At 41.8% G+C, this 22,676-nt stretch overlaps 2 protein-coding genes across 5 annotated transcripts in view; one reads left to right on the forward strand and one right to left on the reverse strand.

Annotated features, from left to right (window-relative positions):
• The window catches only part of GPR148 (G protein-coupled receptor 148), a 103,467-nt gene extending 86,808 nt beyond the window's left edge, over nt 1-16,659 (forward strand). The window contains exon 3 of one of the 2 annotated variants that reach the window (XR_014168435.1): nt 16,307-16,659. The gene's annotated coding sequence lies outside the window, so the exon portion shown is untranslated. Of the gene's footprint in view, nt 1-15,801; nt 16,161-16,306 lie in introns of those variants that run through there. The other variant, XR_014168436.1, reaches the window with a different exon arrangement.
• Nucleotides 6,496-22,638, reverse strand: KLHL6 (kelch like family member 6). 3 transcript variants are annotated; one of them, XM_081911545.1, is made up of 9 exons: nt 22,338-22,503; nt 20,998-21,125; nt 19,593-20,021; nt 15,654-15,819; nt 11,977-12,426; nt 9,525-9,762; nt 8,882-9,084; nt 8,206-8,419; nt 6,496-7,200 (listed from the first exon to the last, which is right to left on the reverse strand). In XM_081911545.1, the coding sequence occupies exons 3-9, from the start codon at nt 19,853-19,855 to the stop codon at nt 6,899-6,901; spliced, it is 1,836 nt and encodes a 611-aa protein (XP_081767671.1). In that variant the 5' UTR covers nt 19,856-20,021; nt 20,998-21,125; nt 22,338-22,503; the 3' UTR covers nt 6,496-6,898. The 3 variants fall into 3 exon arrangements, with proteins under 3 accessions (XP_081767671.1, XP_081767673.1, XP_081767672.1); XM_081911547.1 differs by lacking the exons at nt 20,998-21,125; nt 22,338-22,503 and adding an exon at nt 22,534-22,638; XM_081911546.1 differs by lacking the exon at nt 20,998-21,125.
• Nucleotides 22,639-22,676: the final 38 nt, after the last annotated feature.

Raw genomic sequence — 22,676 nt, forward strand, 5'->3', positions numbered from 1 at the left:
GAGGGGGGAAGAGGCGGCAGAGGATTCAGCCTCAGGCGAGTCACGGAGAGAGGGAACCCAGGGGGGCAGGAAGACCCTGCGGAAAAGAAAGGAGAGGAAGAGGTGGTCTAGAGCCAGGCTATTAAGTTGGTGTGGAAGAGGGGAGGAGTCAGAGGGGACTTCAGCGGTCTAACGTGACAGACGTACGGCCACGATGCTGAACTGTACGAGAAGCAGAAATCTTCAATAAACTTTTCCTGTAAATAAACTGTAACGGAGTGAGGTCTCTTGTGAGCTGGGACCCGTCCTGGGTGGCCGTGACAGGTAGGTTCAAAGCCAGTCTTCCCTCCCTCCCTCTCCCCCAATCTCTCTTCATAACTCCTTTTTCTCCCTCTCTTTCTGACACCCTTTTCCCTTCTTCCCATATCCTTGCATGCAATTAGGCTGAGGGAGAATACAGCCCTGGGGCCACAGATTGCCCACCCTTGATTCAGACTAAGGACTCAGTTTGTCACTCTGAGATGCCATTTACACTTTAGCCAGGGGGATGTAGAATGTAACTAAGCAAGAATAGAATTTCATCATTTGTTGCTGTGCTCTTATCTATAGACTGGAAAATCAGGACCTAAGTATGCTTAGAGAACTGATCAAACTAGTCTAGTTTCTGGGACTGGGCTGATGGCTCCAGACATACACCAAGGATAAACAAAGTGGACTGTGAACAAGTTTCAGTAAATAACTCACAGCAAATGTTTTCATCTACCAGTGTCCCAATCTGCAGGCTCCAGGAGGGCCTATGTGAGTGGTTTCATGCAGGGATACCAAAAAAGGAATGGCCAGTTTTAGTGCTTTATTAAAGAAAGCACTAAACTTGCAACACAGTCTACAGAACCCTGCTGCCTTTGCAGACTCGCAAATGGATGGACTTATACAGACTTATACAAATGCAAGCTGGCATCAATAGCCCAATTAACACACTCCTGACATGGAGGCCTCTTCCCAACTCTTATCCATCTCCCAGATAAGGGAGTAGCTGACAGGCAGCCAGTATGAGAAGCCTCCCCTCTCCCAACTAGGTGGCAATGGTGCAGGCATTATCCATGGCCACTTCCACCAGAATTCTGGTTGAAATGGCCTTGGAGAGTAGTGGGCCCAGAACATCTGGGTTGGAGCACTGTTGAATGCTTTTTTCTTTGGGTGACAGTAGTGGTGCCCCATGGCCCAGTGGGTGGGCAGTGGTAGTAGCAACATCACCAGTAGCAGCAGGTGGATGGCAGACTGCTTGCTGGGTGCAGTGGAGCTGGCTGTGGCATGTGTGGCAGGCAAGCAGGTCAATCTGCTGTGGATGAATGGAAATGCAACCCCCTTTTGATCTACTACTTGAGGCATTTGCTCAGTTGGCTAGAATGGTGCTGATAACACCAAGGTCGTGGGTTCGATTCCCGTATGGGGCAGCTGCATATTCCTGCATTGCAGAGGGTTGGACCAGTTAATCCTCAGGGTCCCTTCCAGCTCTTCAATGCTATGACTCATTACAGGGCCACCCTTGCACGCTGTGTTATTGTTTATTACTCCAGTTTGCTGTTTCTCATAGAGACGTATCAGTACCACTTATTCCTGATGTTATTTATGGTTTTCAGAGCTTTGATAGGAAGAGCTTAGCTCAAAGAGGGACTTAATGGTCCGTGCTTCCCCAAAGCTCTATACATGATTCAGAAGAAAAGAGGTTATCATTCTGCAGTCGTTGCAAAGGACATTCAGGCTCTGAAGCTTGAGAAGAAATCCATCGTTTAACACAAGGAGGGAACAAACCCTAGGCTAAAGGGTGGGGGAGACACATCACTTTTCAGAATGCCCGTTTGACCCGTCCATCAATGGCACAAGTCAATAACACGACTATGTTGGAAAGAAAGTAAACATTCAACAGTACATCCTTTAATCCTTTGTGAGGCTACTTTGTTCCCCCAGCAACATTAAAAAATGCAGAGAAACATATACAGGGGCCCTTTCTACTGAGGAGTGGGTAAATAATGTTCTGTTGACACAGAAAGTTGGGCTACCAGCCAAATTTTTCAAGCTTAGTATGGACATAAACCAGATCCAGGCAGGTGCTGCATTAAGAGAAGTCTCTTTCCCTATCAACATTTATTTATCCTCATGCCAAGAAGATGTTTTTGAGGCATTAGGGAAATGTACTCAACGTGACTAAGATGTATGATTCTATCTAAATATATTAGGTAATTTCATACAATACATGGTTTAAAACACTTTTCCACTCCCCAGATCTATAATGTGCATGTCAAATCTACATTGACTAGAGAGCATAGTCAATATACAATGGCTCTCCTCCCCCCCACCTTCTGCTTGACAACATTCACAAAAAGTGTGACAGAGGTTCAGTGGGACATTTACTATCATAGCAAAATGCTCTGTTGATTTACAGACTGATCTTGCGTATGTTTGCTTAGGAAGCAAATATTGGGATTTAAGCGGGACTTAACTCCTAGTAATGGTTAGTATCGCAGCCATAGAAACAGAATTCCTCCAAGACGATCTAATCCAACCTTCCACAATAACCAGATTGCCTTCATGGGATGCTGCTTTGTGTTGAACCAGACCATTACTCCACCTTGCTCAGTGCTGTTGTCTACACCAACTGATTGTGCCTCTCCAGGTTTCAGATAGGGGTCTTCTCCAGCCCAGCCCCGGGGATTGATCCTGGGGTCCTCAACATGCGCAGCATGTGCTCTATTGCACTATGGCCTAGATTTCAATCTCAGACAGATGTTCATCCTGTAGGCTCTTCAAAACCCTTGAGCAATAAGATGTCCACATCTCCTTGGCTAATTCCACCTGCTACTTAAGCATTCCAGTAGTATGATGGTAAGAGCTGTTTGACAGTGGAATGGACTCTCTCAGAAGGTGGTGACCTCTCCAATGGAGGTTTTAAAACAGAGGTTGGATGGCCATCTGTCGGGGAGTCCTGCATTGCAGGAGGTTGAACTAGATGGCACTAGTCCAACCCTACAATTCTATGAGTCCTTTATTCTGGCCTAAGAGTGTTCTATTGCATCTGGGACACAGTGCTTATTATCCTAGCCTTGGCAATCTTAACAAACAGCTGTTCTTAGGGTAGATCTTTGGGTTATGGATGGTGGTCCTTCTGTTCCTTTACACAGAATTCAGTGGTAGCTCCAGGGCTGAATGTTTCTGTTTTGAGTGCTCCAAAGATCCTGTCTTACAACCTGCTCAGGTCCTGATTGTGTGCTACTGGATACCAGTGGCCACAGCCAAAGGTATGTCATGATACTATCGCTTCATCACTGCAGAGCTGGTGCTTGTGAAAGGAGAAGGTGACAGTGGGCTTCCTTAAGAGCACTTCTAAAAACTAGTTTACACAGGCAGGTCTGGTCATGTGATCACAGCACATGTGATTGAGAAGCGAAGGTGTGTTCATAGATGCAATCCATCTGGTCCTTCTTTCTCAGTAAACTGAGGGGGAATCATACACACACAGTACTTGTGTTGCACATTACCATGCCACACATATGACATGCTTATCTACTCCTTCACCACATGTACTGAACCAGGTTCAAATTCACACATTATACATAGCCTCTTTGCACATGTCCTTTTTCTATATCTGCTTATCATGTAGTAGCCATAGCCATAATCATAATATTTACAGTCTTAGAAAATGTAACATCATTATATCATGATCATGACAATGCTGATTTAGAAAGAGCCAGAAAAAGCATTTCTTGGAAAAACTTGCAAGCTACTTGCCAAGAAAAGTGGAACATTCTTTTCCAGAATTTGTTGTCTTTCCTCTCTGTAAAGAAATGTCAAAACAAAGCAATGAGATTCACAAAACAAAACAGAAATGTTACTGGGGTGTTTTCCCACTGCCCATTGCGAATGCTGGAATTGTGTGAACTGGAGCATATGCTAGAGCTTGGTTAATTGTCAAATATTGGGAGTACTGAGGACCCTTCCAACTAGCTAGCTTGGGGGCTCTGGTTTAGGAGCCAGCACACATCATGGGTGAGCAGGGGAAGGGATTAATGAAGAATCTTTTGCAAATTAAGTGAGAGACCTTGGGTGAGTCACTGCCTCTCAGCTCAACCTACCTCACAGAGTAGTTGTAAGGATTAAATGAGGATGGGGAGAACCATTTGCACCTTGAGCTCCTTAGAGGAAAAAGGTAGAGTGTAAATGCAGTAAGCAAATAAATCAGAGATGGGGAGACCACACTTAAAAAAAATAAATGCCCCCAATTACTTGTGTATTTGATTAGGTGTAAGGCTATGAAACACAATCTTGCACTGTTTGCTGTAGTGCCATGATTAACAGTACGGTAATTTCTTTAATTGTCAGTTCTCTCTGTCTCCTGCTCAAAGCACCTGACATGATGCTTAAAAGTTCTTCATGTTCATTAGAACAGAGTGGAGACTTTGGAGGAGGACGAGATCAGGGAGAAAATAATGACAAAAATATTAAGAGAGAAAGAAAAGGCTGCAGTAATCAAAGGGTGGTTTTACAGAAGAAATTAGTGGGTGTCAAAGAGAAAATAATTACCATGGTGCATTCCAGGAGAAAATTACTGTGATCTGTGCTGTATTGACCACCCCCTCCCCTATTCCCACAATTTCATTTGTCAATCCCTCCATGTCTTCTTTGTCTCTGTCTAATGAGAACTGCATATATTCTGGGCAAGGGGACAACTCACTCCAATATTCTATTCCAGACGTAGCACATGACTGCCCGGTAGGAAACAAAAGTGAGATGGTACTAGAAGCAATTCACAGAAGACTGTAATGAATACTAATGGAGGTGGGAGGGATGTCATTTTGACTGTAGCAATTTCCTCCAACCGTAATAGACTTAAAAGGCAAACCATGTTAGCCGTTTAAGTACGAGTTAGGATGCAACCAGGTACTGTTTAGTATTGCTTCAAACAAGGCACTTTAATATGGTTCCTGAGTACCAAATACATGTGCTGCATGACTCAATCTGAACTTCACACCTATGTATTTTTAGCTGCTTGAGAAAGAACCGAGTTCTCCTCCGCTTGCATATATTTTTAAAGCTGTCACAGGGACAAATGTGCTGCTCCCACAGCTAGTACAAAAAGCCTTCAGAGAGATCAGTCTGTCTCTTGCTAAAATTGGAAAGGTTTTTGTGGTGTTGGAGATAAATTCTGTGGTCCTGAGCAGTCTTAGAGCATCTCTGCACATCTGCCCTTTACTAAATTTGAAGTCTACTGTAAATGCCACCCAAAAGCCTGCACGGCATGTTGTTAAGCATCACACGCTGCCAGAAACAGAAGCTTCCCACAAATGCACTTGGTATGAGGACCATGGGACATATATATTGTTATGAGTTTCGGGGTGCCACTAAATCCCTGGATTCAGGAAATGTTAAAACATTAGCCAGGCCCATTTCCTGATGAGGAAATCGCCTGGAAGATGAGCCATTGGGAGAATAAACGGAAGGTACTGAACCATTCGCAAAGACAAAGAGATGGAGCTCTGTGTCATACAACAAATGAAAGGGCCCCTTCTGTCAACTCAGAGTTTGTTAAAAGACAAAGCAAGGGTTTGAATTCAAGTCTTTTAGGGTTGGCTGTGGTGTAACCTAGAGGGGAAAAGGTTGTAAAAGTGGCAAGCTGGAGAGAGAGTCAGTGCACGATGGTTGATTTCTGTTTGAATCTCTGGTTGTGGCTATAGGAGAAATGACCCTTTTGGGGTGGTAAAGATGTGAACCCCTCCATTGTAGATTCAGGTTGTATATATATAAACCATGTATCATAAAGACACCACAGTCTCCACTGTGCCTCATTCCCAAAAGGAAACAGAAACCCTGGAATCTCGCACTGCTCAGAGATTAGGAGTGGTGTGCAACAATATAAAAAAGAGCCCCCATGGTGTGTAGGTGCACACACCTCATAGCTCAGTGGTAGTATTTGCTTTGCATGCAGAAGGTCCCGGGTTCAAGCCCCAGCATCTCCAGGCAGGGCTGGGAAGGCCTCTTGGCTGAAACCCTGGAGAGCCACTGCCAGTCATTGCAGATAATACTACATCTGACTCAGTTTAAGGCAGAGATGTATAATTATATTATGAGAAACTAATAGCCATGCTTAGCTTATTCTTTAAAATCATAACATACAATTTTCCTGGAAATCATGTTGCAACATCAAGCATTTTTTCCTTATTCAAGGGATTGTTTTGTACCTTTGTTCCTGGAAATTAAAGATTTCTTTAAAAATAGTGTAGCAGCGCCACCTACTGGGCCACAGATGGAACTTAGGGAAAAGAAATTCTGTTTGTACATGAATGCAAGAATAATCCAAAAGCAATGGATTAAATGAAGTACTTTGTTTTGTTTATCGAAAAAGAAAGGTGAGGAGGAAGGGTTTGGCAAATAAATGGAAGCTATATATTGCTTATGGCTTATGCCAACAATGATTGCAAATATTCAGGCTGCCTGCAACATAGCAAAAATGACTTCAGATCAGAGTTATTACTTTATTTATTTAAAACATTTCTATCCCATCTTTAGATGCAAGAAATAAGATTTTTTTAAAAAAAATAAAATAATAATATCCAAAGTGGCACCTACAAAAATATTAATAATAATAATAATTGCAACTCACAGAGCTCAGCATTGCTAATTATAGGGGGTTCTCATATCGTTCAATGTCTCACTGGCTTACAAGTCCACAAATAGCCCGGTCCTTCTGGATATGATGTTAATTTAAGGCACATGCTATGCGGCAGGAAACTGAGCAAAAATACATGTTTCTTGAAAAGCTGTGACAGCCTAGTGGTTTCATCCTGATCATCCTATATAAAAACCTGGGGGAATGAGGTATTTCATGACAGCTTCTTCTTTCCTTCTCCCGAGTATCCCTGCAATGTCAGACTGAGACTGCTCCAGGCACTACCTTGCGGATGTATGTATAGGACTTTCGGAGAGTGACACTTCCGTGATGGGAGACTCCGCGGGGGAGGACACATTCTTCTGTCAGTTTCTGGGTCTCAGCATCCCAACACAGTACAGTGGCAATGACATCGTTCTTCTCGTCTCGTCCTCCGGTGATGAACAGCTTGTTGTTGCAAGGAGCGATCCCACAACTTGCCCGTTCGTGGCTTAACTGGGTGGCCAGGCACCAGGTGTCTGTGAGTGGGCTGTAGGAATAGACTGCCCTCATAGCTCCACCTGAAGTGGGAAGAGAGCAAAGGATTCCTTCTGGAAAATTTGTTTCTTTTGAAATACATTCTAGGCTTCAGGCCAAAATGTTAAGTGTCAGGTTTCCTCAACCCACAAGACAAAGACAGGACAGGACACGTATTTTGAAAAGACAGCCAGCCAAAGACTTTACTTCATCAACTAGCCTTCATCAACCGGGTGCCTTCCAGTTGGTTTGGACTACATTTCCCACTCACTGAGGCTGGTGGGAATTGTAGCCCAAGACATCTGAAAGCCACCAGGCTGGTTGTTCTCATCAATGGGAACTGTGACCACCACCACCACCCCCCCCATGGCACAGCATATCAGTATGAAACTTCAAAGGGGCACTGGGGATCTTGCATTGCATTTTAGCTTTCCGTTGAACTGGAAGCTGTCTCCTCACACTGGGAAGACTCTGCAAAGGGGACATGAAATGGAATCATATGAATAGAAGTATTTTGCCTGCATAGGTTTTTTACTGCTACTGTAGCTGTGAAACAATGCACAATTATAAAGAAAGTAAAGCTTCTTTTTAAACTGACTTCCCCATTTGTTGCCTGATTCTTTGTCAAGTGGGTAGAAAGGGGAAGCAGTTTACTTTTGGACTTGGTCAAACAAGATTTTATAGCCTAATTCCTATGCTTTCAACCCACACATGTGGGCGCCCAGAGGGATAAATCACAATTAATATACCCTCTCCTACCAGTGCTGTAACTCTCCAACCGTTTGACTTCGCCACCAAAGGTGCATTCTTCCATTCTCTCCCAAGACAGATGGATGACAACCAGTCAGCCAAAACCATTAAAACCCACCCCACAATTTACACTTCTCTGTGTGCATGCACAGCCCATTAAAAAATATCTCAACATGGAATTCAAAACTATCCCCATTCCGCCAAGTGGTGATTCACAATGCAGAGGGACCAACGTTTGACTGCATTGCCTTCTTGTCCTTCGACTGGAATTCTAGGAAAAGTGTTCCAGCTGTACCTACCCACAACATAGATGTGGTCGTGGAAACTGGTGGCATTGACACATTTTGCCTCAACAGGCATAGGTGATTTTAAGCTCCAGTTGTTTGTTGCTGGGTCATAACATTGCGTTTTGTCCGTGGCCAGCTTCCCATTGGGTCCTCCTCCAATCACATAGAGCTTCTTCTTGTAACTGGCGGCCCCAAATGAACTGACGTTGACCATGAGAGGAGCTGCCTATAATAATGCAAAACAACAGAACTGAGGAACGTGCTGAAGATTCATCAGGACTTCATGCTCATGTATATTAATTCTCTTTTAAAAATAAAAAATAAAGAGGAGAGAAATGATTTGGGGGCAAGTGACAACAAGTGTACGACCGACACAATTAAGATGCCCATGGCATTCAAAGGAACTTACTTCCAGGTAAATGTCTAGAATTGCCACCTTTGTTTTGCATAATGTACATCCATGTATGGTGGTTGATTGGGTAAAAAGAAAACGCCATTCTAAATTTATCTTCTAGATAATCTTACATTTGCATTATAGATGCAGGAAATGCAAAAAACAAAAACAAAAAACCCACACATTTTTGGTGTGAAAACACCATTTGTCTATTAACCAACATCTGAGAGTAGAAAGTCGTTATTTTAGTCTGTTTCCTGTTTCATCGATACCAAAAGCACATCTGTACTCTACCTCTGACCAACAGTTGTGAAAAGAATCATATGTCTCCACACTGTTGATTCTTTGTATACCGTCGTAACCACCAATGACATACACCTTGCCACCCAATACGGCCATTTTGTGTCTCCATCTTCCAACGTTCAAATATTCAATTTGGATCCATTTGTTGATGGATGAATTATATTTCCAAACTTCGTGTTGCGTTTCTTTCCCTCCTGTGATGAATGTAAGATACCAAATTAGAACCAAACTTCCAGAATTTGTTCCTAGATTTTTGATTTCTAAATACATATAGCAATATTCTCCAAGAGCCAGCTCAATATTTTTTTAAAAAAAATGAGGGTAAAACTTCCACAACAAAAGCATTGTAGGATAACTGCAATTTGACCACAAATTTATAGTTTGGCAACAGTCCGACTCCTGAAAGAACTATGAACATTGCTACTTAAACCTAATGTTTAATAGTCTCAGGTCATAGAATCATAGAATTATAAAGTTGGAAGGGATCACAAGGATCATCTATTCCAACCTTCTGCAATGCAGGAATCTTTTGTCCCATGTGGAGCTAAAACCCAGGACCCTGAGATTAAGAGTCTCGTGCTGTAACTATTTTTCCTCCCTCATTTATTTCCATGGGCATTATGATCTTCCTTACCCGATATGTAGACTTCATTTTTTAATGTGGCACAAGCAAACTCCACCCATTTTTTATTCTCACACTCGGCTTCTTGTTCCGTGTTGGGCAGTTTTGCCACTTCCAAACGACTGCGCCTCAAAGGATCAAGGCAGGTGACTTCAGCTACAAACTTTTCATCCTTTGTGCAGCCACCTATGATCATGAAGACCTCTGACTGGAATTCGTGCATTCTCGGCTTTGTTCTTTCAGAAATGATCTAAATGAAAGCAAGGAGCTGGAGAGATCTTTATCTTTTAACATTTTAACAAAAGCCCCCCTTCACTCCCAGTAAATAATTCCCCTAGGAACATGCCAAGCTCCAGACACCTTCAAGAGTGTCCACCCACCTTCCGAATGCAAGCTGTGCTCATTTAAAAAAAAAAAATGGATTAGAAAAACAGCATACAATAAAACGCATATAACTGCAAGTTACAAAACTCATTCCGATCAGTGTACTAGTGTATACAATATATTGTAATAAACGTTTCACAGATTATTCCAAAAGATCTAGAAGGCATTTTAAGAGTTGTTTGCATGCATTTAATGCATGGTTGTTACCTATTTAAAAATATTCTTCATAAGACACACATGCCTAACTCTATGAAATTCATGAAATAAATAGTCTAACATAAAAAAAAACCTCCACCTTTCCCCCTAACGATTGAGCAAATTGTGCCCATATAGTTTCAATATTCTTGGATAACACTGACTATTTATACCAGGGATGGAGAAAATGTGACTCTCCAACACTCACCAACCCTGACAATTGGCCATGTAGGCTGGAGCTGAAGTCCATCAAAATCTAGAGGGCTGCTCCTGAATTAGACCCATTTCATTCTGGAATCAGGTCTGAATTGCCACTGAAATGGCCTTGATTGCTCCACCTTGTGCTGAGGGAATAACAGGGGAAGTACAACCCTGTTAATTCTCCTGGGCCTCTTGATGGCATTCATACTGACAGATGGAAGTTGGATAACCACCATTTTGATGGCTCTAGTGGAAGATCTTTTTCTGAAAGTTATGCTGGGAAACTATTGCTCTGCATCTCGCCTTGCTCTACCTATTCAATTTGTATCCCAACCTTCCTCCCAAAGGAGCCCAGGGTGGCTATGGTGTTCCATAGGTCTCCTCATCCTGTCCTCCCTGCTTTATAACTTCTATGTGATACCACTGGAGGGAAGTTATTCAAATATGTGCTGTGAAATACCATTGATATGCTGATGCCACCCAATTCTATTTCTTCTTTGCTTATGAGGCCGTAGAAGACCTGAACTGGTGACTGAGGTCAGAAACCTGTGGCCCTCCAGAAGTTGTTGGACTTCAGCTCCCATCAACAAATGTGGCCAATGGTCAAGGATGATGGAGATTGTAGTCAGAACAACATCTGAAAGGCCACAGGTTCACCACTCCTAGTATAAGTTGTTACTAATACTAGATCAATAAAATTATCAGTACTGTATCAGCGTAATATAAAATTAGTAATTTTTTATTTACTTATTTACTTATATAGTACTATATAAGTACAAAGGGGTGTGAATTTCTCTTTCTTTTTATGCAGACTTCTTTCTTTCTTGAAAGAATATTCAATATATACAGTCCAACTCCCACCATAAAGCATCCTGAACTTAACTTTCCTCAACAATAGCTTGTGAATCTGCATTACAAGCTTTAGGCTTCTTCCTCTTTCCAAAAATATATACTGATAAGGTGTTCAAAGGGAAAGTATGGCAGCTGTCCAACTCCCATACATTGACACTCATACCTGAAAAATAGTCACAGGTGGGGGAATCTTGTAGCACCACCTCAAAGTATTATTTATTAGGGCAAAAGCTTTCATGGACTTCACCAGAGGCAGAAAGAAGAAGAAGAGTTTGGATTTGATATCCCGCTTTATCACTACCCTAAGGAGTCTCAAAGCGGCTGACAATCTCCTTTCCCCTTCCTCCCCCACAACAAACACTCTGTGAGGTGAGTGAGGCGGACAGACTTCAGAGAAGTGTGACGGGCCCAAGGTCACCCAGCAGCTGCATGTGGAGGAACGGGGACACGAACCCGGTTCACCAGATTACGAGTCCACCGCTCTTAACCACTACACCACACTGGCTCTGTGTGTAAGAGCAGTGTATGTATGTTCATGGTTACGGGGGCAAAAGATGTAAGTAACTGAATCACTGTACTGTATATCTGTTAGTATTTATGGTGCCACAAAACTATATGTTGTCTTTTCTGGAAGAGATTAACATGGCTACCTTCTTGAAAATGTTACCATAGAGATGGATGTTAGGAAGTTAGCATTCCCAAAAGGCAGGATGGCATTGCCACAAGCAGGAACACCACAGAAAGCTCACTGCAGAGTACCTATAGATAGTTCAAGCAGCTCATTGAATCACTAGTCTGAACTTTTTCTTAATACAATCAGCATTTAACTCACCTCGTTCCCTGATAGATGGTACATTCTGGCTTCTTGAAGCAGAGGAAAGACATCAGGGCACTGTCGGATCAGTGGCTCAGCTTCTACAGTCTCTACAAAATACCAAGGGTCCAGAAGGGGTAGTCTGACACCCTCAAGGATGTAAGGAAGGAGAGGAAGTCTTTCTGCTATTTTGTAATGCACCCAGTTTATAACCATTTCAAACACTTGAGCTTCGTCAGTGACACAGAGTTCATCACTCTTGAGCATACTATATAGGACATCCACAGGCAGTTCTAAGAACTCGTCGTAATTCAGTACTTGGGAAAAATTCTGGATAATATAACCCTTGACCTGCTGCTTCAGTTTATCAAGTGAATGAGCATCAGCCAGTCTCAGAATCCCAACACAGTTTTCTGGATGAAGAGCTTCATTGAGAAAATTGGAGCAAGCTTCTACCATTCGCAAAAACTACAAGCAGAAAAGGAAGCACATTAAGTTACTATGCAGACATGCCCTCCTGTGCTTGTTCGTTTATTTTACTGCTCTTAACAAATCTTAAGAATGTGAGGAAGCAATGTCCCAGATGTAAAATGTGCAAATGCCACGTTTAGTATGCATTGCTGGTGAAGGCAATTTGCCTCTGAATGCCAGTTTCTGGGAACCAAAAGCGGGGAGAGTGCTGTTGCACTCAGCTTGCAGTCTCCCCACAGGCATCTGATTGGTCACTGTGGGAACAGGAAGCTGGACTAGATGGGCCTTTGGTCTGACCCAGCAAGGGGCTTCTTATGCTTCATTGAGCTTGATGCTGCTCATCTGTATAATAAACCTTCAAAATGCTGGGATGTGGTAAGTGGGGATTCCAGGGGAGAAAGGAATTCCGTGATGAGTGGGAAGATAAACAGTGTCAGGTAGGCAAAACTGATTTCACAGGGCCTATTTGCACAAACATTTGAAGAGTGTAAGAGCCTGTACAAAAGGTGAGGCTCCTGAAGTGTCCAGACACCATCTTGACTGTGAGTCCTGGAAGACTTGCTCCCTGCATTGCTGGCCTTTTTCTACCTGGCCATATTGTTTAGGGAGTTTTGTTACTGTTATTGATATTATTTTTTGTATCTTTATTTTTAGATCTTATGATTTATATGCAGATTGTTCAGTTTGGTTGTGTACTTTTTGATGGGCTTATAAATTGTTGGCTGTGGTCTAAACCACTGAGCCTAGGGCTTGCCGACTGGAAGGTCGGCAATTTGAATCCCTGCAACGGGGCGAGCTCCCGTTGCTCGGTCCCTGCTCCTGCCAACCTAGCAGTATGAAAGCACGTCAAAGTGCAAGTAGATAAATAGGTAGCACTCCGACAGGAAGGTAAACCGCGTTTCTGTGCGCTGCTCTGGTTCGCCAGAAGTGGCTTAGTCATGCTGGCCACATGACCCAGAAGCTGTACGCCGGCTCCCTCGGCCAGTAAAGCGAGATGAGCGCCGCAATCCCAGAGTCGGCCATAACTGGACCTAACGGTCAGGGGTCCCTTTACCTTTACCTTTATGTTTGTAATTTAAGTAAATATTTTTATGTTGTAAGCTGCCTTGAGCATGGTTTTAACTATGGAAAGGCAGCATACACATAAAATGATGATGGTGGTATAAGAGGTTTTTGCATCAACATACCATGCACAGGGTCTGGATCAAAGGTTGAAAGAGGGTGAAGGGCAGATCAGATTGACTGGGTGGGAATGGGTTTGAGAGATTACTAGTTCTAATTGCACCCATCTCAGACTTCAGTTTACTGTGAATTTGTTTTCATTGTTACTCAGGAAAGAATGCTGCCTTTGGTTAACCCTGGATAACAAAGGAAACATGGACCCTGGATAGTACACCTGGAACTCCCTCGAATCTTGCACTGCTCAGAGATTGGGAGTGGCATGTAACCCTATACATACCAAAATCCCAGCTAAAATCTCAAGGAAAGGCTGAGCACTCAAGGTGCTTCCAGATATCAATAGTTCAGCCGTTTTCTCCATAACTTTTTTTTAAATCTGCACCTAACCTTAGAATTAGTGCATGACTTTTTTTTAAAAAAAGTGGTTAAAAGGAAAAGAGGGAAGTGAAAAATCTGAAACACCATTTTTAATGGTGGTGGTGTGTTTTAAAGAAGTGTTTACAGCAGAGTTTTGTGCTGAGAGCCATGTCCTGTTGACACATTTAGGCTACTTATCATAACAGACCTGGCCTATAAACCACTGGTTCCTGTTTTTTAAAGATACATGTGGGCAAACATTTAAAGACATGAAGCTCTCAAATCAAAATTAGATGTACTTATTTCATTTGATAAACTTTCCCTTTGTATCATATTTACAGCCAGCTTTATCTGCCACACATGGAGTGGAGCCAGGCAGGGCTGGAACTATAAGTTAATGGGACAAAAACTGGAAGGAATGCTGGTCCATTTAAAAATAATTCACGTGCTTCAGCACTTTTTATTATTGTTGTGATCAAGCTGAAAAATTAAAAAGCTTGCTCGCTACTTTGAGGTGTTTTAGGTACTCCTCATTATGCCAGTCCCATTAAAGTGGGGTAGGTGTAGGGGTGAGCAAATTGGTCCATTATGGTTTCTGCTGCCTTTCACTGTGGAGGCAGAACAGAGCCATCATGGTCAGTTAAGGGTAGGAGCAGCATTATCAAAGTAGCAGAACCAGGGATGGACACAAGGACAGCACTCCAGTCCGTCCTGTCATAGGCAAGCAGGCAGCCTTCCTGACAACTTTGGGGGTAGGGGGTGGAGCTGGGTACACTTTCCATTATTAAGTTCGGAATAGAGTAGTTGCTTTGGAAGATGATAATCCAACTGGAGAACAGCCTTTACCAAATGTGTCATGGGCTCTGAAGAAGCTCAAACTCAGGACAAAAGGTAGAAACATGCTAAGAGAAAGGCATGCTTGCCAAACCCTCACCGCGATCGCCGTATTTTTCGCTCTATAAGACGCACCAGATCACAAGACGCACCTAGTTTTTGGAGGAGGAAAACAAGAAAAAAAAATATTCTGAATCTCAGAAGCCAGAACAGCAAGAGGGATCGCTGCGCAGTGAAAGCAGCAATCCCTCTTGCTGTTCTGACTTCTGGGATAGCTGAGCAGCCTGCATTCGCTCCATAAGACGCACACATATTTCCCCTTACTTTTTAGGAGGGAAAAAGTGAGTCTTATAGAGCAAAAAATACGGTCCCCATTGTGGAAGGACATGTGGATCCAGGATTGGCCTCCACAGTCACTTACGGACTCAGTGCTAAAACCGTGTTTATGGAAGACAATCTTACTCGGCTACGAGTGATCGCCAAAGAAGAAGAAGAAGGAGTTGGGTAAGGCAGGCATGCAGAGCCAGCCCTTAAACAGCAAAAACCAGTTTAAGGCTGCAGTGCTTTGCACACTTAATTCGGAATTGATCTTGAACTTACTTCTGAGTAAGCACATTTTGATTCACACAGAATGCCTTGCTTGTGAACTTAGGCTGAACATTAGATCTAGTCATGAAATAGAGCAGCCAATGAAATCCCAAAGCAAAATATTTTTCATAGTAAAATTCAAGTTGCCTGAAGACTAATCCAACAGCTGTCAATTAGCCATTTCCACACTAAACAATGAGCTAAAACTAGTAGTCACGTGAATTTGGTATGGTTTCTATGTGCTGTAAATATTTTACTTCACTAACCTGAAAAAGACTAGCGGCTTCCAGGACTTTCTGGACATTTTCCTTAGTGATCAGCACTTTGCTTGTGTAAGTGTAATCCAAAAGAATCTGCATTGTTTCAGCATCAACTCCCTTAATTACTATTTTTTCTTCATACTTTTCTTTCAAGTCGTTGCAAAACATTGCCCTGAAGGGGAAAATACGTAATTTCTTGGAAGACCAGTCATTCTGAAATACACTCTGGAAACAAGCAAACTAATAGCCCTCCCAATCACTTCATATGTATTTTATTTTAAAGTATGTTTATGCTATTTTTCTATTTTAAAATATTGAAAGTTGCTAACAATATATATCAGATCAGAGCAATAATAAAAAATTTAACTACAAAACCATAAGAGCAATCCTTTAAAACCACCAAACTGATCTATAAAACATATGGCAATCTCAGTACACATTAAAATGCATCTTATACGGTAAGTCTGAATGTTATTATTTAAAGATTCTTGTTTTTAACACATGCTATTAATTTTTTTTATATTGTTTGTATGCATACTGCATTGGGCTATAGTGCCTTATTATAATTCAATTCAGATTTGAAAAATTAAAATAAATTTAAAAAATGCAGTGTCTAATCAGCTAATGAGTATGGAATAAATGTGTTTTTATTCCAAAAGCCAAGCAGAGGTGGAACTGTGTGGATCTCATGCTGGTGCCAGGACAAAGAAGAACCTCTTCTCAGTGCTCATCTGTCATACTTCAGATGGCAAGAAGACATAAATCAGAATCTCACATATTGACCAGAGGAAAATTCACATGGGATGGCACAGTTCTCCTTCTAAGACATTGGGGTTGTAAACATCAATACTTTGAATTGACACCAGGAACAAATTTGTAATCAATAAATATGGCATGATGCTGGAATAGATTATCTTTCCTTTGAACCTCCATTAACACCTTGGCAGCTGTATTTTGTTTCTGATGAAGTTTCAGAGGCAGCCCCATATAGAGCATGTTATAGGAGGGACAGGTAGCCTGTGGCCCTCCAGATGTTGCTGAACCATCTCTGAGAGATGAGTGGCTAATAAATGTTTTAAAATAAATAAGTACAAGCACCAATACCGCTACACAGCCTCCCTAGGATCAAAAGATGGAAATGAAAGACAGAACAGCTGGGTATCTTCAGCATATTGATGACACCTCAACTGAAATGTATGGAGGGTGCCATCCAGTGGTTTCATGGGGATGTTAAACAGCACAAGGGACCAGATGAACCCATTCAGTACCCCATAAGCCAGGCTTCCTCAAACTCTGCCCTCCAGATGTTTTTGGCCTACAACTCCCGTGATCCCTAGCTAGCAGGACCAGTGTTCAGGGATGATAGGAATTGTAGTCTCAAAACATATGGAGGGGCCAAGTTTGAGGATGCCTGCCATAAGCCATTGTTCAGGGTGGAGCAGCAATTTCTCAGAATGTCCTCCTAGGAAGTCTTTCAGAAACATGAGAATTTGAACCACAATATAGTCAGATAGTTCAGAAGGGTACCAGAGTAAATGGTATTGAAAACCACTGAGAGGACAAATCAATGGGAATACTGTACACTCCCTTGTCTATCTCACAGTGAACAAGGGAATGTCTGTCCCAAATCTGAGATCGAAGCCAATTTGAAAAGGATCTAAATGATCAGTCTCATCAAGAAATAATTGAGCCACCACATCTTGCCCTGATATAACCTTACAATAACTTTGTATGATATTAATTATTAGTATTATTATTACTCCACCTAATACAGACAAGAGCTAAGGGTGAGGAACAGTGGCTTGTCTGGGGCTACCCAGTGAAGTTCAAGGCTGAGCTGAGATTTCAACTGGAAACCTCCCAGTTTCTAATGTATGTTCTTAATCACTCTGCTACACTAGGTCTACATATCTGTGTTTTAGCATTTCAGAATCCTAGAGTTATTGTCACTCTCTTGACATTTGTTTTCTCACATCTAACACTCAAATATTGCTGTATCGAATAATTGTGTGTTTCAAAGACCCCTTGGTCAATTGTCCGATTGGAATTGGTTTTTTTCAGTGTAACTTGTTGGTTTAAAGCAGGGTATTATTAATCTTGCTTCCCTTCTTTTAGGAGAGAAACATTTGGGCTTTTTCAAGGCTAAGCAGTCAGAAAGGAGCCCAGATAAACTTCACACAGGCAACCCCTTTTCTGCATAAAGCTGAACCAAAGCTATTTTGCCTAGTTCTCAAGGAGAGGGATCGCTCTAAGCATGGCGGAGAAATATTAAAGTCACGTTCCATCAAAACAATATGTACAAATTTTGGCTTAAGAAATCATCAGAAGTCCTCTCTCCCCAAAGATAAAAGGTTGTGCCAATCACATGGGATGGTCCATGGAATTATCTGGTGGAGAACGTTATGTGGTTTTTGAAATATCTGATGTAAATATGTATTCTTATGGAATCATTAACTATGAGTAGCTGAATGGCAAATACTCACCTGTCAGAAGACCAGTATAGTTAGCTACACCATTGTAAAATTAATTTACAGACTGAGCCTATCCACATTCACTTGGAACTCTTGCTGAATTAAATGATACTCCTCCTAAGCATGCACAGGACTGCAAGCTTAGTCATTTAATATTTCTGAGTATCGCTTCACCCCTTCCCCACAAACAGTAACCAAAAATGAGACATTAAAATGAGACTAGTAGATTTGAATCATGGTTGTAAGACACCTCATATCCAAGATACCAGAAGCATTCTCTTATGCCAAAAGAAAGGCAAGATCTTGTGTCGAAATAATTTTGTTAGTTTTCTGTGACTATGAAAGGGATAGTTTTCTGTGAATTGATAAAGTGGATAAAAGTGGATAAAGTCCTACGTTAGCTACTTTAAAAAATGCATTATGATGAGTAGAAATACGGAGGCCAGCAATAAGTGCCTAAAATGGCCCCAATTACATTTGGAATTAAATACGCCAAACATTCTCCCCCCCCCCTTTTGTTCTACCAGCTAGTATAAATGTCACACCTTGACCTGACTGAGTAACTTTTGGCACCAGAAGTTAATAATGTTTCTTTTACCATTTTAAAAAATATAATAAAATCTATCCCCATGTCACAATAATTCTCACTGACAGGGATTGATAAAAAAATATCTTTTATTTTCCAGTGTACCATAATTAGTAACATGATAGTGGAGTATTTTGTTTCTCACTATTCATTTGGCATATTTTCTCACGGTTTCCAGAAGGAACACCATTTTCTAGCATACGCTACAGAAGGTGACCCCCCTGCTGGATTTCAGTGTCTTCCTTCCATGTGTTTTTCCCATTTCTCAAATTACTTTCTTAATTTTAGAACGCCGAGAAAAATAGGAAGCACACTCCTTTCCCCTCATTGATTGCTTTTGCCATATGTTGCCCTCCTCATGGAAACAGGTTTTTTTGGGAAAGGATCATTCAGCTTCCACACATTCAACTGCATTAATGATAGCATAAAAAGGTAAAGGGACCCCTGACCATTAGGTCCAGCCGTGACCTACTACCTAAAACACCCAGGAGCCTGTGGAACAACGCTTTTTAATGGGCAGCTGTTGAATTAATATTTTATTTTATTATTACCAATACAATTATCTGGACATAGTTGGGATTGTTATGGAGGGGGGAAACAGGGGGGGAACTGTAATCGATTGCATGTTTGTTCCTATATTCAATTTTTTTCTATCCCACATACCTAGCATTCTCAGTTAATATTCTGGATGCTGTAATTATCACCCTTCTTCTGACATGCCACCAAATATAGACATTTTGGAAGCTCATAGACTGTTGGGGTAGGTTTCAAATCAAGTGCTCGGGAAATGTCAATTTCCCATCTTACCTGCTTAACTATTTCTGGTTGCAAGTGAACATTCAAATGAGAGGGGGGGGGGAAATACTTAATTTTAAATATCTCCCTTACCTAAAATAATTGCTTGCCGCTGCTAGAACCACTCGGTGGCATGAGAATTTCATGTTGCCCACACACAGGGTGACGTCTGTGAGAGAGTTTTCCAGTCGGAGGTTCTCCAAGCCGTTCTGCAGCACCATGGATAGGCCTGTGTCATCAAACTTAACCCTTTCACTGATGGAGACCTCCACAAGCTCTCCCATGTTCCTTGAACACTCATTTTCCAAAGGCAAAGGAGATTCCTCCTCCAAGTTCTTCTTCACTATGTCTCCCATGTTTCGATCAGCAGCAGCACATCATGCCATTGATACTTCAATCTAAGATGGTTCCTGAGCTTCAGACAAGTCATGCTGCAGAAGCAAGACGGATTTCCTGTTTGGGCCTCCCCACTTATCTACAGCTGTCACACATGCATAACAGGAAGCCTTGCACTTTCTCATCCTGTTAACACAAACAAAGTCAGTGGGGTTGTGTTGTTATTTTTTAATTCCACACATTTCCAAGCAGTTTTACTATATCTAAAGAAGACTTTAAGGTGCCTTTGAATATGGGATTATAACGAATGCCAAAGACCTCTAAAACTGTTCTGAAATCAGCAGTCTGCTGCTGTATATATCCATCCAGATATACTTGATGAGCATGATGGGAGACTTATGGGGTTATAATTTTAACAACCAGCATTTTGAAAGAATGCCTAGAGTAAAAATAAGCTTTGCATTCATGCATGCATGCATGCATTTATGTATTGTGTGGTAACAACTGGCAATTGTCTTGGCTTTGAGAGGTATTACTCGCCAGTTTGGAAGTATCAACAATATTGTTTTCTAGCTGCCTGCACTGACTATCTCTGTATCTGCACTTTATATATATATTTACACACGATACACAGCTCAATGAGGAATTAGTACAGGGATGGCCTGAATGAACCAAAGCTAAGTTTGGCTACATTTGCCATTTTGGATAGCACTTAAAAAATAAATTTTAAAAGCTCCCAAATAACAACCTCCCTCTCATAAGTTAATGCTGAGATACATGGTATGATTAGTTAATTAAAATGCAATTTCTATGGATGCAGAGTTTCCCAAATATGACTCAACAGTGTTCTCAATGCAAAATGTGAGCAGTTATTACAACAAGCATACAATTTCACCTGATCACTTTCTATTATTATTATTATTATTATTATTATTATTATTATTATTATTCCCCATCCATCTGGGCTAGGTCTTTAGAAGCATGACATGGATCAAATGCCAGCCATATCACAGACAGCATAATGGCAAGCATTATATGCATTATATTGATTGGTAGCAGCAGGAAAAAACAGATCTGCTAAGCTCTGTGCTGGAGTGATTCCAACGGCTGAGTCACCTTTATGATGTCTTGGGAATGGAGGCTTCTGTGAGATAACACTTACTCTCTTCACTCTGGCCTTACAGTCTAATGCAGTTTATCACATAGATTCTCAGAATTGCATAGAAAGTTTCCATGCTTCAGCCTGACATCCAGGAAAAGTTGGCACAGGTGTAGAAACTTTCCACATGACTGGAAGGATCAACATGATAAACAATGTTAACTTGCAGCCACCATGAATACAGTACAGTCACCATGCAGTAGTCTCTTGTCATAGGAATAAAGCTACCCTTGATTATATTTCAAGAGGCTTAATCCATATGCTTCTTTTGTTTCCATTTTTAAAATTATATTTACCCTAGATCCCACCAATGCTTTGTCCCTTGTCTTTCACTTGCTTTTTTAGGAGTAACTTTAGATGGCATTTTGTCACAGGACTATCAAGCCACACCTTTGATAAACAGGACTGACAAAGGTCCCCTCCAAACTGTCAATATTTTGTGGGAAGGACTGAAGCACATACCCAAAAATTAGGTTTGTGCAATTAAAATGTGCAACAAAGCCACTTTGTGGTTAGGAAAGTGACAGGAAAGTACATGCATGGAATGAATGAACAGGAAGACACATATACAACCCACAAGCAAATCAGGATGAATGTTCATTGCCGTATAACCTCCCCACCAACAAATCAGAACAAAGCATTAATAAAGATTGAGCATAGTCTAACCTCCGCATAAGCTTTTATGCAGGCAAATAAGAATAAATGCTCTCTAAACAAGTCATCTGGAGGAGCCACTCTTATTAGTAGCACTGGCTATAAAATTCTCCATAATTCAAATGGACCACACACACACACAAAAGTTAATTTGTGATATAAACTACCACCTTGACTAGTAACAACTGCCACAATTTGGTATTGCCTATATGAATCAATTGGGCAAGTTTTTCTGGAAATGTTGAATAATGAATCCTTGGAACTGTCATTTACCCCTCACAAAGCTACAGTTCCCAGCAGTGGCGTAGCGTGGGGGGTGCAGGGGGGGCACCGGGCGCAACATCTGGGGGTTAGGGTTAGGGGGCGCAAATCCACGGGTTAGGGGGCGCAAATTACTTGCCTTGCCCCAGGTGCTGACATCCCACGCTACGCCACTGGTTCCCAGCACCCTTAGCAAACCACAGTCCCCGGGATTCTTTGGAGTAAGTCATGTGCTTTAAATGTATGGTGCATAACACAGGCTCTGTATCCTGGACCATTTGTTCATATTCTTCTCTGTCACATTTTTTCTTTTGAAAGTGTTACAGCCTGGTTCCATCCACGGTGCAGGGTTATTCATACATTTGTTTACCCCCTTTCTGCCATGGCATCTCAGGCAGTTTACCATTTTATTTGCATTTCTTGCCTACCTTTCCTTTAAGGCTCTCAATGTGGTGTGCACGGTTCTCCTTATTTTATCCTCACAACAATCCTGCGAGACAGATTAGGCTGAGACAGTGACTAAGGCCACCCAAGTGAGCTTCGTGGATGACTGGGAATTTGAACCCTGGTCTCCCAGGTCTTAGCTAAGCAGTCTAAAACAAATTCACAAGAGCAAATGCAGACCTAGCACTGAAGGAAAGATGAAGAAAGTGCTCAGCTCTGCCCCTCTGGTGCAACGCGGCATTGCATCGCAAACCATGAACTACATCTCCCAAGAACGTTTGCAGCCGGCCCGCCTCTCATTGGCCGGCACATCCGTGACATCA

Source organism: Podarcis melisellensis (assembly GCF_964234715.1).
Source record: "Podarcis melisellensis genome assembly, chromosome: 5".
In the NCBI taxonomy this organism is placed as follows: domain Eukaryota; kingdom Metazoa; phylum Chordata; class Lepidosauria; order Squamata; family Lacertidae; genus Podarcis; species Podarcis melisellensis.